The sequence below is a fragment of the Egretta garzetta genome, unplaced genomic scaffold (assembly GCF_000687185.1).
Source record: "Egretta garzetta isolate BGI_Z169 unplaced genomic scaffold, ASM68718v1 scaffold158, whole genome shotgun sequence".
Lineage (NCBI taxonomy): Eukaryota > Metazoa > Chordata > Aves > Pelecaniformes > Ardeidae > Egretta > Egretta garzetta.
In genome coordinates this window covers 1,655,713-1,671,622 of record NW_009260430.1, presented here as the reverse complement: position 1 = coordinate 1,671,622, position 15,910 = coordinate 1,655,713, and the positions used below count along the sequence as shown (strand labels likewise).

Genomic DNA, 15,910 nt, shown 5'->3' with positions numbered 1-15,910 from the left:
GCGGGGTGGGGGGTGGGGGGGGGCTTGCTGTGCCCCACCCCCCCCCACCCTGGAGGGGCGCTGGGAGCCGGCGGGGCGGGCAGGGCACGGGGTGCTGAGGAGCCCTTGGTTCTCAGGGCAAGTTACCAGCCCCCTACAGAGGAAGACGAGCTGCCAGCAAATGCTGGCTCCTCTTAACTGTTGTCAGAGCCAGAAGGGTGATGGTCTGCATCGCAGGTGATGATGTGGTTCCCCTCTCCTGTCTGGACATAGAGCAGGCCAGTGCTGGGGGAAAGAGAGTTGCTGCTGATGTGTCTTTGTTCCTTTCATGATCGATAACTGGACTCTGCTCAGGTGAAGAGGGTACGGGGCGCTGTGGGGTATCTACACGTGGGTCTGACTCTTCCTACCTTGCAGGCTGCTCATCAAGGCTTTGCATCGTGTTTCCCTGTAGAAGTAGTGATCTTTATCTTCTCCTTAAATGGTGTCATTTGGATTCAGTTGTCACCTGTGCTGGGAACTCCCATATCTATTCTCAGAAAAACCTGCCCTGACTTGTTTAGTCTCTCAAACAAGATCTTATTTTTGTGCTGCTTTTAATGTCCAGCTTGGCTACTCCAGCTAATGCGCATCAGCTTTTCTTTCCCTGAGTTTTGTCCTTCCCTGTTCTGGGAAGTTCACACCTTCTTCATTGCCTCCAGCAACCCATCAGGATTGTCTACAAACCAAACATCTTTTCTTTTGAAAGACTATCTGCTGGCACAGGACACTGACTTGCCTGATTCTCAGCTATCCTCAAGGCAGCCTGTGCCACAGCCTTTATTCAGTATAATGCCATTTATGTGATGCTGGGCATGACTATTTGACACCTATTAGTGTGTATTCTGAAGTTAAAAATGTGAGTATTCACAAATTCAGGTTTTTTGCCAGGGGCATAGCTGTTCACTTAAATGGACAAATGGAGCTATTTATGTTAGTGTTTCACTGGAATTAATTGAGAGGTTGCAGGAAGGATGCAATTCTTTACTGTATGTGCAGGAACGTCTTCACCCAGCAGCAAGTAGAAATGGTTTCTCAGATAGCTCTGGCTTCCACATAGCACTCGCTACTTCAGCGCTTAAGTGGTGTGCTTCAGAGGCATATGTGATTAAAGTGCTTTATGGTGTGAGAAAGTACATGCTCTGTATAAGATTTCTGGCAGTTCTTCTATTTATTGGTCTCTTAGTGTTCAGTGTTGATGAACTGGAATGCCTAAGAAGTGGTTGTTACAATAGATGGAGAATACACTTTTCCCCACTTAAAACGCTGCTCTATAAACTTTACAGTACAAACCCTGCTTTTCATTTTAGCTCAGAGGTTTTTTTTAAATTTAGAGACTTTATATCAAAATTAGTGTGAGAATTACCAGCATAGCAACGGTGTTGAAGTCGGTGACGGCAGTAGCAATCCTGTGCTTAGGAGGGACAGCATTTGAAAACACTTGATCTCTGAAGGGTTAGAAGAACCGTGAACTACTGACATGCAGTTGAAGTTGTCCAGATAGCTGGTAAATTATTATTAAACTCCTCATGCCACTGTTTAAGGCTCAGGCAACTTCAGTGTGTAATTTAAGTGCTATTCTCTTTACTTTTTAACATCCAAGTGATACAAAGAAGAAATTAGATTGAAAGAGACCTTGGGAAGGAATCCAGTTCTACCTCTTATTTGAAGCAGGGCTGACTTCAATTGATTTGTATTTGGTTCCTGTTAGATCTCAACATGTGCATGAGATCTTAAACACTGGATAAGGAGATTCCATGTGCTTAATTAAGCACCGCAAGAAAGTTGTCTTGTCGTGTTAGATGCTAAACTGCAAACAAAGGAAGTTTAAGCTCGCTGCTGTCCTGTCAGCAGTGAACACCAGCAACTTACTCCCCCTTCTGTAGAAGTCTGAAGAAACTAGAGTTTTCCAGCAAGGAATATCCACGTAAGCTCTGCTTTCCAGACATCCAGTCACTTTTGTTATGCTTTCTGACCCTTCAGAGGTCTAGCTCAACAGAGCCCTACACACGAATACAACCCGTATTGTAAAACACTAGCTGCAGCATGGTGTGGGATTGATTTCCTGTTCATCTGTAAACAATAGTCACTGTAATTCTTCATGGGAGACAGCCCTTCAGACCTCTGCAGAAACTTAAAGCTGTGCTTCATGATGTGCCAAAACTGTTAAACGCTTCAAATGCAGGGGCAGGCATGTTCAGCTCCTAGAACCCTTTCAAATGCCCTCACTGCTGTTTTGTCTACAACAAGGACATAGTTTTCCACCTTTTCAGTTAGATACCTTGGGACCAGCCAGCTGAGAGGCTGCCTGGACGGCTTTGGGCTTTGCAGGTCGTGTTTCTCCATGAGGAAGCTGACGGACTGATCCTGGTGCTCAGAGATGTGGCGCTTTCCAAGCTAGCCGTGGGATTCTGCAGTAGTCCCTGGATAGCTTTGGTGTGTCTTGCCATGAGCTGTGTGCTGTGATAATCTAATCTTGAGCAGGGATATCAGCGGTACGGTTCATGTATAAAAGGCCACAAGCATTGCTTTCAGTTTATAATCTGCTTCTAGTTGACTAGGTTACAGCTGTAATATGATCACACAGCAGCTGGAGATCTAAAATAACTTGGAGGGGTTATACACCCTAGGAACTAATGGAAGACGGTCATTGAAAGGAAGCAACCGACAGCTTGTCTTTGCACCAGTTCAGATTCCCTTCCAGTTAGGTGTAAGCTGAGGTGCTAAACAGCATCAGCGTGATAGGGACAAAGCTTGGCATTGACCTGCTGTACCCGGAGCTTGCTGCTCCTTGTGAGCTGACGTACATGTTGAACAGAGGTGAAGACCACTTGCAGCACTAACTGCTGCTTGGTGGGGGAAGCCACTTGGGTACAACTTTTAATCTTTTAGAACAGGACTTGTCATTGCAGTAGCCCTGTCTACAACCGTCAGCACTCCTAGTAAGTTAGTAACAATACAGCATGCTGGGGTTGAGCGGATCCACTTCTTTGCTGCCCCTTTTCTGGGGAAGCTGTGGTGCCCCCCATCCCTTATCAGCCATGTGGCAGGGCTGTCTGTGCTTCTATCTTTCCAGCTGTGCAGTGGGAATGGCAGCTGGCCTGCACATGACCCGCAGACTGTGACATGGCAGGTGCTCGTGAAAGGACTGTTAAGGATGTAATTTGTAAAGGTACTGCAGGAATTGTGGCATGTCCTGGCAGAGAGGTTGAGTACTTCTGTGGTAACCTGTTAGAAGCAATTGATGCAACTCCAATACACAATTCTTCGGTTGTCAGAAAGCATACATCAAACCAGTATGTGCTGGTGCTTATCTGAACTGGCAAAGCCTCACGAAGACAGAAGACAACTATAGACTAGTAAACTTGATGAGCTGCTGTAACTTGTGGCCAAAATTTAAAGCTTTCATATGTCCATGTCTGACGTAACTATGCTACCTATTTTCCTGCACTAACAATCCAGTAAGTCTGAGTCTGACCTCTTCCTCTTTAATGACTCAAATTAATTTATGCTTCTACCTGGTAGCTGCCACACAGTCAACTGCAGCTTTTTTTCCCCACTCGAACATGTACCATCACTGGTTAGTACCTGCTCAAGCATTCCGGTAGCTGGGACTCGGTAAAGCCTCAGTAGGCACTGAGGTTTTGGACTTATCACTAAAAGCTTGCTTTGTGGTTGCTGGATATTAATCATAAAACCAGTGGTACGGAGTAGAGAGAGGATTTTAATAGGAAGCTCTTGTCATTGAGAAAACTTCACCTCCATCTGTACAATAAATACATGAAACGAAAGGTGTCACTTTGAGCTCCAAAGCCTTCTAAGATTTCTTCCCCTGCTGCTCCAGGGGCCTCTGCTGTGGCCTGTTGCAGTGGCAGCTGTCTTGGGCTGAATGCCTCCATAGGACAGGGGCTGGGGAGGGAAGGGGAATGTGGCAGTATAGCACCGTGGGGAAGCCCTCGGTTCTGGAGTAGGATTCTTCACTCCATCTGGTCTACGGTCTTTACCTTCACAGCTTGATGTAAACAAAACTGTTTATACAGGCTGCTGAAAAAGTTGGCGTTTGAGGGAACAGATGTGTGTGATAAGGAGATTCAGGGTTCTAGAGGTAACCTTTTTTTTTGTTACTTTCGGCAAGTATTGCAAGAGTACTTTTTAACTGCGTAAATCTGAACTTGCACAATGCTGCTATGGTAATGCTGGACTAATAGTAATCTTTCTAATGCTAAAGTGCGATCCTTTGGTACTGAAGACCGGCCCACAGACAGACCTGCTCCTCCGAGAGAAGAAATCTATGAATACATTATTTTTCGGGGAAGTGACATCAAAGACATCACTGTCTGTGAACCTCCAAAAGCTCAACATACTCTGCCACAAGATCCTGCCATTGTTCAAGTAAGTTAGCCTGAAGCATTGATAGAAAGCTGTGATAAAACTTTGATGATGAAAGACTTGATTTTGGTATAAACTTATAAAAATGAAGGCCAGTAAGTGTCTCCAGGAATCTTCAGATTGAAGCATCCTGAATTTTGTTGTAATGTTTAAAATAGCAGCAGCATTAAAGACATCAGTCAACAAAAGCCAGAGCTAGTTTACCTAGCTGAGAATGCAAGAAAGTCATAAAGAGGTAAACTAACCCTTCTCAGTATTTACTTAAAGCTTTAGTAATGCTGTATGTGAAGTAGAGAATCGCTGCCAAAGCAAGTTGACTTCTGGACACTGTAAATGGAAATGTACTTTGTCTTGTTACAGTCTTCACTGGGCTCTGCCTCTACATCATCCTTTCAGCCACATGTGCCTTACAGCCCGTTTAGAGGTATGCCACCTTACAGCCAGCTTGCTGCCAGCTCTTTACTTAGCCAGCAGTATGCAGCTTCGTTAGGTTTAGGTAAGTAAAAACTTCACTTGCTGGAATAAAGGTACAGTCCTTGTATGCAGCTACTGTGAAACCAAATAACAGTAACTAATACCAAATTCCTTGCCAAGTGTCAGGCTGCAACAAGCAGTGAATAAGTAGTTAACAACTTTGTGCAATGATCTTACTGCTAGGAGGCCTGTGTTCCACTTGCGCACACACACACAGATGCACACAAAAGAGGCAAACTAAATAGCTGAAGTTTCTTTCAGAAAGAAATGTAAATACCTGAACAGTTGAGGCCAGTTAATTTCTAACCTAACATACCTTACATACACATCACATGTAAAAAGAACTTTTGTTGCCAGAGAGGACTGTAAATAAGCTGCTCTAATGCTGTTCTAGAGATTCTTGTATCTCTTAAGTCCTTCAGGTGTTTCACTACCTTGTATCTTATCCATATATCTTTGCTTTCTCTTCTTCCCTCTATATCTTTAGAGAAATTGGTAAGCCCTCCAGCATCAGCAGCTGCTTCCAGCCCTAGTTCTTCTCCGTCTCCACAACCTGTTTCAGAGCCTGACATGTCTTCAGAGCCCCATCAGCTCTCTTCCAAGGGTAACAGCAGTTTGAGGACTCCAAATATTTGGAAGAACTGCATGGCACTTGCAAACACTCTGTTCTTGTTAACCCCTCCTAGAATGATAGTACTTATGTGGGTGATGCTAGTAGAACTAGTTTGTTCTCAGCTATTTTTGCCTTTCATTACATGATGTATTCCTCCTGTCCTCGAAGTATCAATTAGAGAGACAGGAGAAAGAAAAAGTACAGGACAGCAGATCCTCTTGTGTAAGTATCAGGAGAGGGCTGAGGTGTAGGGATGTGGATGTGCTGCATCCTATCCAGGAACATGTGTCGCCTTAGAGACTGGGCGAGGAATTAATTGGTCTTTCCTGGAAAGACAAGCACACTGCTGAAATTGTGGGTGGCCTTGCTGTTAGAGACATAGGTTAATAGAAGCTTCAGGAGTATTGCTGTAATTGAGGAAATATCAGGATAGATTTCATGCATGATGGGGCATAGTACCTTGTCAAGACTCCCAGTTAGTAAAGCATGACTAACAGTAAGCAATTTCTGAGTTGTGGTAAGCTGAGATAACACAGTTCTGGGTGCTTGCTGCTTTGTGTAAAAACTTTTAAAGGAGGTTGAGTAGAGATGCTAGACTGACCATCCTCAGAGCAGAGACCAGGTGCAGCCTGCATTTAAACATGGTAATTAGTTTCATCTGTTTTTAACTTTAGCATGTATGCTTGTGTTGGCATGAAACTGTTTTTACTTACTCTCTGGTTTTGGCCACCTATCTGTACATACTTTCTCAATATTCTGGCTAAGCTTTGAAACTTTCTCATGTTAAACTTGCATAGCAGCTTTGTCCTACTGAGTAATCCTTAGGCTATGTCTGTCTTCCTTGCAAGTTTTCCAGGTGTACATTAACTGGGAACCTGCATGATGTTACCTACTGGGTATATCTCATGTGGACTTGGGTGACCCAGAAGTGTCAGTGGCTTGGTTTGTGTGTACTCTTCAGCTTTTCACTTTTCTTGCTCTTAAAGTATATTCAGTTAAAGTTCGCTTCCAAGCAGTTCTTACGCATAACTACATAAACCTGTAGTACTCCAAACCTTCTAATTAAACCTAGAATGCAGTGTTTCTTCTGAGTACTGAAGACTGTCACTTTTTAATATAATTGGTGTAAGGTATACCAAACCATGAAAAGTATTTACATGTTTTGTAGTGTGAATAAATAAGCCTGGATGGAAGAGCAACAGAAGTCTTGGTAACACTTTGGCCTTGACCAAGAAGGAATTTAAAAGGGTAACTTTGAGATCCTGGTCTGGTTTCAGGTTTTCTTTGTCTGAAAGCTAACAATAAGCAATGAAGTTGAAGGACTTCTAAAAGCGGCTTACAAAATGGGATATAGTTGAGCTGGTTAAGCTTTTGCTGTGAAATTTTTTTGACAAAGTGGGGAAGCTTTCTTGAGCAGTTTCAGAATGGTGGATTTTTGCTTCAGATTTGAAGTATCGCGTAAAGTAAAATCCTGCATAACCAAGAATATGCCTAGAAATTAGATTTTGGTATAAACCGCCTAAGAGACTGACCTGGCTAGCTTATCTAATGCGTGTCTAACTTGGTTTAAGAAATAATGGGTAGATTTCCTGATTTTAAGGCTCTGGATTTGAGATCCATGACTTGTGTGGCAGTAGTGCCTTACCTAGTGTATATGCCACTTAAATATAGCATGTAATGATAAACACTCAAGGCTTTGAGTAATTCTTGACAAAACGGATTCTCCATAGAAGTGGGTAGGGTTTGAATAGCGTTGGCACGTTTTCTGGGAGGCACTTAGTCATTGGGATTTTTTCCAGGTGCTGGCTTCCCTTCTGTTCACCCAGTCCGCAAAAGCCCCATGGTCGAGCAGGCTGTTCAGACTGGTCCAGTTGACAACATGAATTCACAAAAGCCGCCCCCGGTGAAAGTAACTCCAGGGGTTCCGCGCAGTGGACGGCAGGTTCCACCGGGCAACAGTAAGACAAGTGGTACGTACACATCACTCCCTCTTTAAAGTGCTGGTTTGAAGCATCCTTCAGAATTGCATGGCAAGACTGAACTGTTTCAGTTTTGTTCTTGTGCTCCTTGTTAAGTTTATCTTCTTGTTCAGTAGATACAGTTCAGGCAGCACCTGTGCAAACCCAAGGACAGGTGAACGATGAAAACAGAAGACCTCAAAGGAGAAGATCGGGTAGGTTAACCTGACGCTAAACAGTCGCATTAGCCTATAAAGCTAAATATTGTTAACTTCAGTGAAGGATTGTCAGACAGAAGATTGAGAGCAAAATAAAGCTTGATAAGGTGTTGGGCATCCAGGATGCTTCCCTGAAAAAACAGGTTCTGGAGTCACAGAACGTTCCAGGGACAGAATTCTAGTGTCTTTGCTAGAAACTTGAAGGTATGTTATGAAACTTGATGCTGTGAGTTGGCAGCAGTGACTAGATTTCTCTGAAACCTGAAGTATTTTTACTGGGAAGAGCAGCCTGTTTAAGAATTTCTAGAGCTCTTGTAACTGAGGGAAACTATGGAGCTCTTGCGTCTGTAGAGCCAGAGGTCTTATCTCAAGACTGCAGCTTAAGCACAGGTCGAAAGAAAGTGACAGCGAATTCAAACAGATATTTCTGCCCAAGCAAAATGAGAAAAGGCAGGAAACAAAACTTTGGACTCTCAGGTCTTCAAATTAATTTACCTGAGGGCAGCACTGTAGAATGGGTTATAGCTTTTCCAAAGAGGAGGTGATAGGCTCTCAGTTGGAAACCAGAAGCTATACAAAGTACAAGCTCCTTCTGTGGGTAGAGGAGTCTTGGGGTAGATTTTCTGAAACCAGTGACCTGTTCCTCTTTGCCATGGTGACAGGTTTGTAGACTGTTTGTACAGTGCTTGCAGATGAATAGCAGCTCCTTTCCTCGGCTTTTCTTGGTGTCGTACTTGTTCTGACTTCCTCTCCTCACACTGGATGGGAAGTGTCTTAGCGGTAAGACCGACATCCAGGAACGCTTCGCAGAAAGCTCAAGTATTGCTGTAATGTCTCTTCTACAGCCGAGTTCAGAAATTGCTTTCAAAGAGGTATGGCCTAACCACAGGACTGGAGGCCAGGAACTCCTCAGTTGTAGCCCTGGCTTCCCCTGGTCTTGAGCAAGTCCTTTAACTTCCCCGTGCATTACCAAGTGTTTAAACTCTCCTGCTTTCAGGAAACAGGAGAACCAGAAACCGTTCTAGAGGACAAAACAGACCAACTACTGTGAAGGAAAATACAATAAAGTTTGAAGGTGACTTCGACTTTGAAAGTGCAAATGCACAATTCAACAGAGAGGAACTTGATAAAGAGTTCAAGAAGAAACTAAACTTTAAAGGTTTGTGATTTCATTAAATATGAATTGCTGAGGTAGCAGTAAACACTGCATAGACAAACTCATTCTGAGAAACTGCATGATTATATGTGGCAGCATCTCAAATCTTGTTTGAGGGAGCGGGAGAACAGATGGCTCTTCAGTATGCATCAAGGAAGTGTAATACGTTTTATTATCTTCAGATGACAAAGCGGAGACGGGGGAAGAAAAAGGGGACCCTGGAGTGGCAACTCAAAACAATGACGGTAATGCAGAGGAGGACCTTCTGGGGCCCAACTGCTATTATGATAAATCCAAGTCTTTCTTTGACAACATTTCTTCAGAACTGAAGTCTAGGTGAGTATTTTCCAAAAGCTTGCTTTTTTTTTTTAATGCAGTTTTAGGCATAGAATTCTAGATGTAATCGATGTCACATGGTTTAATTTTTTAAAAATCTTAGAATGCAAGGAAGTCAGCAAAAGAGTCTTTGGAAGGGAGCATTGCCATATGTTCGATGGCTCACGAGTGATGTTAACCAAGCTTCATGCACTGGGATCAAACACAAAGCAAGGATTTTGGCTGACATGGACACACTGGTCTAAACTGTGATACAGGAATTTCCAGTTCTGTTTCCCAGCACTGACTTTGAAGCCATTGATTTTAAACAAATTTCTTATCTCATTTGTGGGAGGAGGCATCAGGGTCATGCTGCGCTGAAGTAGGTGCAACTTGCAGACAGGAGCAAGCTAAGCCTGGAGTTTGGGCAGAGAGGAGGTCAGGTCTGTCTGTGGAAATGCATTAAATGAAATGTTGGGGAGATTAAAGGAAAGCTTCGTCTTTGGCTGCTGACACTGATGTTGCCAACCGCCTGGTGAAGTCAGACATTGCTTTAGGGTCAGGATGCGAAACTCCCTGGGTGATGTTTCTGCTTCCCTCTCACAAAGCTTTCTTCCGAGCGCTCTCCGTACGGTGTTCAGGGCCTGGCGGGCTCTGCTCTGGTGCTGTGGGGCTGCCTCAGCAGCAGCCTGCTGAGCCTCGGCTGTGGCGGGGCTTCCGGGCTGCTGGAGAGGTTTCCATGCAGGCAAGAGTTTGTATTTTTGAAAAAACAAGATGGTTTGAAATGCTCGTGAGACCATGTTCAGCCCTTTTCTAGGCCCCATCTTTAGTTTCCCAGTATGAAAGTAGCTGAGAGGCCAACAGCAGTCACTGCCAAAGCCACGCTCAGCAGAGGAATCGAGTTAGGGAGCGTGTGTATGCGGCAGCTTCTTGTTGCAGTTCAGTTTGACAAAACAGGGTGCTTGAAGCTTCCTGCCTAAATGAGCTGGTGGTCATTTAAGGTTAAATCTGAACGCAGTCTCATCAGTTCTAGGCGTACCACGTGGGCCGAAGAAAGGAAGCTCAATACAGAGACATTCGGAGTGTCTGGACGGTTCCTTCGTGGCCGCAGCTTTCGTGGTGGATTTCGAGGTGGAAGGGGCAGCGGAGCAGCAAGGCGAAACCAAACCACTCACAGAGCTGGTACTGGCAGAGTGTAACTTCAGAGGCAAGTCTTCCAGCAAAAATAGGTACTTGTCCCTGAGCCAGGCTTGTCTCTTAGTCCTTGCCTGAGCTGTCTGTGCCACCGGTCCCATGGACGTATCAAGAATTGTTCCTTACTGTATCTGAGCCATCCTCTGAAGTGGTAGAAGCAAATAGGAGCGGTTTCAATGTGTTGATTGTTCTGCTGATGTCTTGGGCTGGCTGTCTGTCCGAGCAAGCAAGAGCCGCGTGTCTGAGCCGAGGCTCTAGCTAAGCACTTCGGTCGATACAGGAGTGCGAACTTTGCTGCTGTTCTTCTTGGGAGAAGATCCCCACGATGCCAAATCTAATTCTACCTTTTTTTTTTCCTGAATAGGTTCTAACATCTCTCCTGAGAGGAGGAAACTGTATATAGAAAGAAAACAACCAACTGCTGCACTAACGTGGGAAAATGGTTCATATTGTTCACTGTCTCAGCTCAAGCGACAGAACTTCATGTACTACTGCTTATATTCTGGACTTATTTTGGACCAGCAGCTGTCAGCTGGAATATTCTTTGGAAGAGGGAATGTGTTCAGGGGTACCTTCTTCAGGGTGTCTTTTTTTTGTTTGTTTGTTTTGTTTATTTTTTTTTAAGTGCAGACTAACGTACATTGTTCTTCTTTCTGGGTCTCTCAAAGGCTGCTATAGTCTAAGCTTAAAGTCAGACTCCTTTTCTGAACCCTGAAGAAGATAAATCATGCTATTTTTTAACATGGAACCAAAGCTCACTTGAAATAAACCAGCTAGAATTTGTTTGTTCTGAGTAACCAAATGGATTCTTTGGTGCTGCTGGTCTCACTGTTCTCGGCAGCGGGTGTGAAGCAGCACTTGGTATCCGGGAGGACGGATTCCTGGTGCCGAGGAGTTATGTATATTGTCACTTGGGAATACTGGATTGTTGATCATGTAGTAGTGTCAATGACTGTGCAACTGTTTGTCGGCCGGTACTAACGTGGAGGTGCTGCAGGCTTACAGGCAACCGTGGCTCTCCCTTGAGCTGAAGGGTGCTGGGCGCTCCTCCTCCACGGCTTGGAGCCCCTTGCTGGGCCAGGGCGGCGCGGGGGGGACCGCGTGCTCTGCCCTCGGTGGGATGGGAGCGGTGAGCAGCACCGCCCTGCCCTCGGAGTAGAGCTTTTGGGCAGTGGCTGACTGTCTGGGAAGGAGATCCGAAGCTCCGAGTTCTTGCCTCAGTTCGTACCTGGCTCCTGGGCAGTACCAAGCGCAAACAGTTCTCTGTACGCTAGTAGACTGTGGTGGAACACTATGGAATGTTTTCATTAAACTAGGGATGGGAGTCCATATAATGAAGCTTAACAGATGGGCATGTTTAATTTGTGTCCTCTATACCCCCCAGACTGTAAATAGTTTAGTTGTTTTTCTTTTGTTTTTAAAAATCTGTATGTGGGGAGAGGGGCTGGGGGGGGGTTACATTTGTTTGCATGAATAAGTGGGTTAAATTGCTATAGGCATGTGTCCCTTTTTTGGTTGGTAGGGAATTTCGTTGAAAAAGCACCTTGATGACTGAACCCCTTACATAGCTAGAATTTTTTTAGTTATGCATTGACCTAGGTTACTGTAAAAGCTTGGATTTATTTTTGTAGGACTTTATTGCTAAGAATTAGAACATAGCAGTGGGGCTGCTCTTTGGAGTAATGTAAATTGTAATTATAATAAACATGTAAATGTTTAATGTTTCCCTCCTGCTTTGTTCTGTACCTCAGTCCGTACAACCTGTGGGCGCTTGTCCTAGCGGGGCTCAAATCTAAGTTGGAGAAAACTCTGCCTCAGAGTTGGGGCAGGCCGGGGCACTACGGCAGGGGATTAAATAGGCTTAAAAACCCTGATCTGGGCACTGCCCCCCCCGTTGCCATTGCCCTCTGTTCTGGTGTCCTCACTGAGGAACCACCCTGAGCCTGTACCGAGCCCAAGCCCCTGGGCCAGTGGGGCTTAACTAGAGCTTGCTTGGGGCACAGCGCTGCTGGTTCAGTAGCCACAACTGCCCTGGGTGTCTGGGCTCACGGCAAGGAAAGGGGGCAGGTGCTGAAACTGCTTCCTCAGAAGCTGCTGCAAGCCTCTGGGTTTCTCCACTGGCCCAACAGCCAGCAGGGTGCTGAGCGTGGGGCTGGGACTGCGCTGCTGGAGGGGCCGGGCTTGTCAGGGGGGGCTGTGGCAAAGGGAGAAAGGGCCGCTTTCTGGGTACTAATGCCTCTGGTTCTAAGGAGCAGGGCCCTGTGTTTCTGCAGCAAAGCCTCGGCTCTGATACCTGAGAGGTGGCCCTGGTCATGGCACTGCTGAAGTTGCTGTACTGGGGCTGTCTCCCAGCTCTCCCACTGTACTGGGCTCACTGGGAGCAGTAGGAGGGGGCCGGTGGCTGGGCCCTGGGCTTGCTGACTGCCAGCCCCTCTCCGGCAGGAGCTGTGTTCCCCTTGGCTCTGCTGCAGCCCTCTTGGCTGCCAGGCAGAAGATTCCCAACATGAGGGAAGGACGGTGGCGACTTGTGCAGGGAACCAAACAGGGCTTTTCCAACTTCAGCATTCCATCCAAGGACTGATAAATGAAACTGCACTATTCCAGCAACTCCCTTTCTCCAGCTGCTGTGGCCCAACGCTTCCCTGAGCAGCGGCACGGCCGCTTTCCTGTCCTTGATTCCAGGGCCCTACGCTCTGCCCACGCTTTGCTTTGCAGCCTTTGGCGGTAAACAGCCCGGCAGCCTGTGGGAGTTGCTGCAGGCTGGCACCCGCTGCCTGGAGCAGCCCCCGGGGGGGGGCAGGGGCGCCCGCAGCCCTGGCTGAGCCACTGCAGCTTGTGTTACACCTGTAAAACCCTGCCTCGCTTGGCAACCGCAGCCCCAGAGCTGCTTTCTAGGGCTGTTCCAGTTCCACCCCCTTGGTGGATAAAAATAGGGGAATTCTGTAATCGAGTGGCACCCGTTACTGTTGCAGGCAGGTGCTGAGGCTCATGGGTAAGAGAAGCCCAAGGCTTCTCCAAAACGGGAAAAGGCAACGCTGCACTATGGCACAAGCAAAGTGACCACCCTTCCCCAAAAGCTGGGAGCAGAGATGCCCTTAGCGATACGGACAGGATGGACAAAGCCTTTTGTTGTGCTTAAAGGTTGTACTGAAAGAGAAAAAAGGCCCCAGGAAGAAGCAGGGGGAAAAATAAAAATTAACAGGGAGGGAGGGAGGGGCTGGTGTTATTTCTGTTCAGCCCTGTACCCCCTGGTTTGGGGGCATCACAGCCCTGTGCCCCCCTGCTGCTGTCACTGGCAAACCGTCCCCACCCCCCTTGCAGGGCAGGGATCAGCTGGAACAGAACTTTCTGTTGGCCAGAAGCAGAGCATGGAGCTGCCGCGCTGCAACTACCACTCTGAAATCAAATTCCCCAGTTCCAGCCCCTCTAGGTGAGTTTCGTACCATCTGAGTGAACAGTTGTCACCCGCTGCCTTCACCCTGACGCATTTCTAAGTTTATAACATTATAGGCGTTGATAGCTGCAGCACGTGGCTGGCTCTGCCTCCCGCAGAGCACCCGAGCACTCTCCTGCTGCTGAAGGGGCGAGTGCTGGGGACAGGGAAGGGACGGGCTGGGCCAGAAGCAGAGCTAAACCCAGCTCCCGCAGGCGAGACGCACAGAGGAAGCGGCACGAGGGTAAATACAAAAGGAGAAACTGGACCAGAGCATTGTGGCTTAACTGTGGCGAACACAACAGCCCGTGCAGCTATTTTTAGCACTGGGAAGCGACTGGTCTGTAAATCCCCTAGTGGGCAATCACAACAGCAACACTTTATTCTGAACCAGCTGAATCATGCACGGTCCATATAAGCACCGCGTCACACACCAAGCAAGCACCACATCACGCACCTCTGCTGCGATGACGTGCCTGCAGCAGTCGGGGCTGGCCTCCCAAAACACGACCCCCCAACGCCTCAGTACCTCATGCACAGGCTGCCGCAAGGCTTACGTCCAGACCCCCACCGGGTGATGTTGAAGATGTTAGGGAAGAAAAAGCGTAATTCGGTATTAGTTATGTTCTCTGGAGGTCGTAACACAACACTAGAGAGAGTTATTAAAAAAAAAAAAAAAAAAAAAAAAAAAAAAAAGGAGAAGCAAAGAGAATCATTAAACCATCTGAAATGTCCAGGGCAAAAAAATACAAAGTCTTTGTCCTTTAATGGGTCACTACTGCTGTTTTGTAGCCAACCCAATAGTCCTAGGTAAATAAAATCCAAGGAAGAAACAGATATTTTAAAATAACAGGTTAAAAAAAAAAATCAGTAGGTTTATTGTAGGTCTGCAGAGGGGCACAGTATGAGTAAGTGGAATGCCTACGCATCGTCTATACAGGATAACCCACCACTTGAATTAAAAAGCAGCAGCTAAGCGGTTGAATTTCATTCATCATGATGTTTTCTTCTGTTTTTTCTTTTCATTTTCTTCCTTTTCTTTTTCAATTTCCGCAACATACTTCTCAATTTCTTCAGGGTTTAGGATCTAAAACAGAAACACGGGTGACCCTGAAGCTCGGAGGCTTTCGTTGAAGCAGATCTAGTTCTGAGGTGGGAAGTTCACTGGTAATCGCCCAGGTACCTTGTGCAGACACAACAACGTTCCCTGGCCGCTAACAATAAACACGAGCGCTTGGCAGGGCCCAGCGCGAGATGAAGGGCTGGAGGTTAATGCGGATCAACAGGGACGGTATCGGACAAACCGGCTACAGGGGGGGAAAAGCAAAACAGAGACCTCACCTTCAGCGGCTGCTCTCGCCTCATAACCGCCAGCTCGATGTTCTTCCCACCAGACTGCACAACCTTAACGAGAGTTAGAGGTAGGTATTAGGAGCCCGTCCATTCATTAGCGCCAACAACCCCTCTCAGGTTCTCTTTGAAGGAGAAGAGATGCGGAGGGGGAATATGTCACTCGTTAGCTCTAAGCTGTTGACTCCCCTAGCAGCGTAACTCTCAAAAAAATACAAGGTCTTCCTTCTGGCATTGGTGCACTCAGTGGCTGGTGAAGAACGCCTCATTTCCACCATCTGACTTTTGATAATTTTCCGTATCTTAAACTTCAGTAAAAAACCCCTAAACATTCTGCATATGGCTTAGCCCACCTTTGGGGCATTTGTTTTAACGCCCAGAACTGAGGTCCGTTTTCCTCCCCAGAGACCTGCTAACAAGTTCTTCCGTGTAAGCTACAGAAACCATTTCCTGAAATACTCCGAATCTTGCATTTAATCCCACACGTCCAGCCTGCAACCAACAGTTCTCACAGATCCTTTTACAGAAAATCCTCACGCGTGTCACAGGAAAGTGCACGTACTCAGGTTTAAGAAGTTAACCCAGACGTACAGTGAAAAGTCACGAGGGCTTCTGAATGGACTCACCTCAAGAAGAGCCTTGATGACAAGTTTAATAGTTAGATCATCTGTTTCAATGGCTTCATCAGTATAGTTTTTCTCCAGAAATTCACGCACAGATTTGGCTCCTCTGCCAATGGCATTAGCCTGGAAACATTGGGGGGGGGGGGGGGGGGGGGGGGGGGGGGGAATG

General features: G+C 46.4%; 2 protein-coding genes across 2 annotated transcripts in view; one reads left to right on the top strand and one right to left on the bottom strand.

Moving 5' to 3' along the window:
* Positions 1-4,224: 4,224 nt before the first annotated feature.
* On the top strand, positions 4,225-14,417 carry LSM14B (LSM family member 14B; the record flags this gene model as incomplete). The annotated part of the gene is made up of 9 exons (XM_035899278.1): positions 4,225-4,410; positions 4,768-4,903; positions 5,369-5,485; positions 7,294-7,464; positions 7,587-7,667; positions 8,668-8,829; positions 9,009-9,162; positions 10,160-10,348; positions 10,700-14,417. Coding segments are annotated over 8 exons (1,188 nt in total), but the record flags the coding sequence as incomplete, so codon positions are not given.
* A 207-nt stretch (positions 14,418-14,624) lies between these two features.
* Positions 14,625-15,910, bottom strand: part of PSMA7 (proteasome 20S subunit alpha 7) — a 5,084-nt gene continuing 3,798 nt past the window's right edge. The window contains exons 5-7 of the mRNA XM_035899277.1: positions 15,745-15,864; positions 15,110-15,172; positions 14,625-14,855 (exon numbers count right to left, since the gene is read on the bottom strand). Coding sequence (XP_035755170.1) covers positions 14,763-14,855; positions 15,110-15,172; positions 15,745-15,864 — 276 coding nt within the window. The 3' untranslated portion in view covers positions 14,625-14,762. The remainder of the gene's footprint in view (positions 14,856-15,109; positions 15,173-15,744; positions 15,865-15,910) is intronic.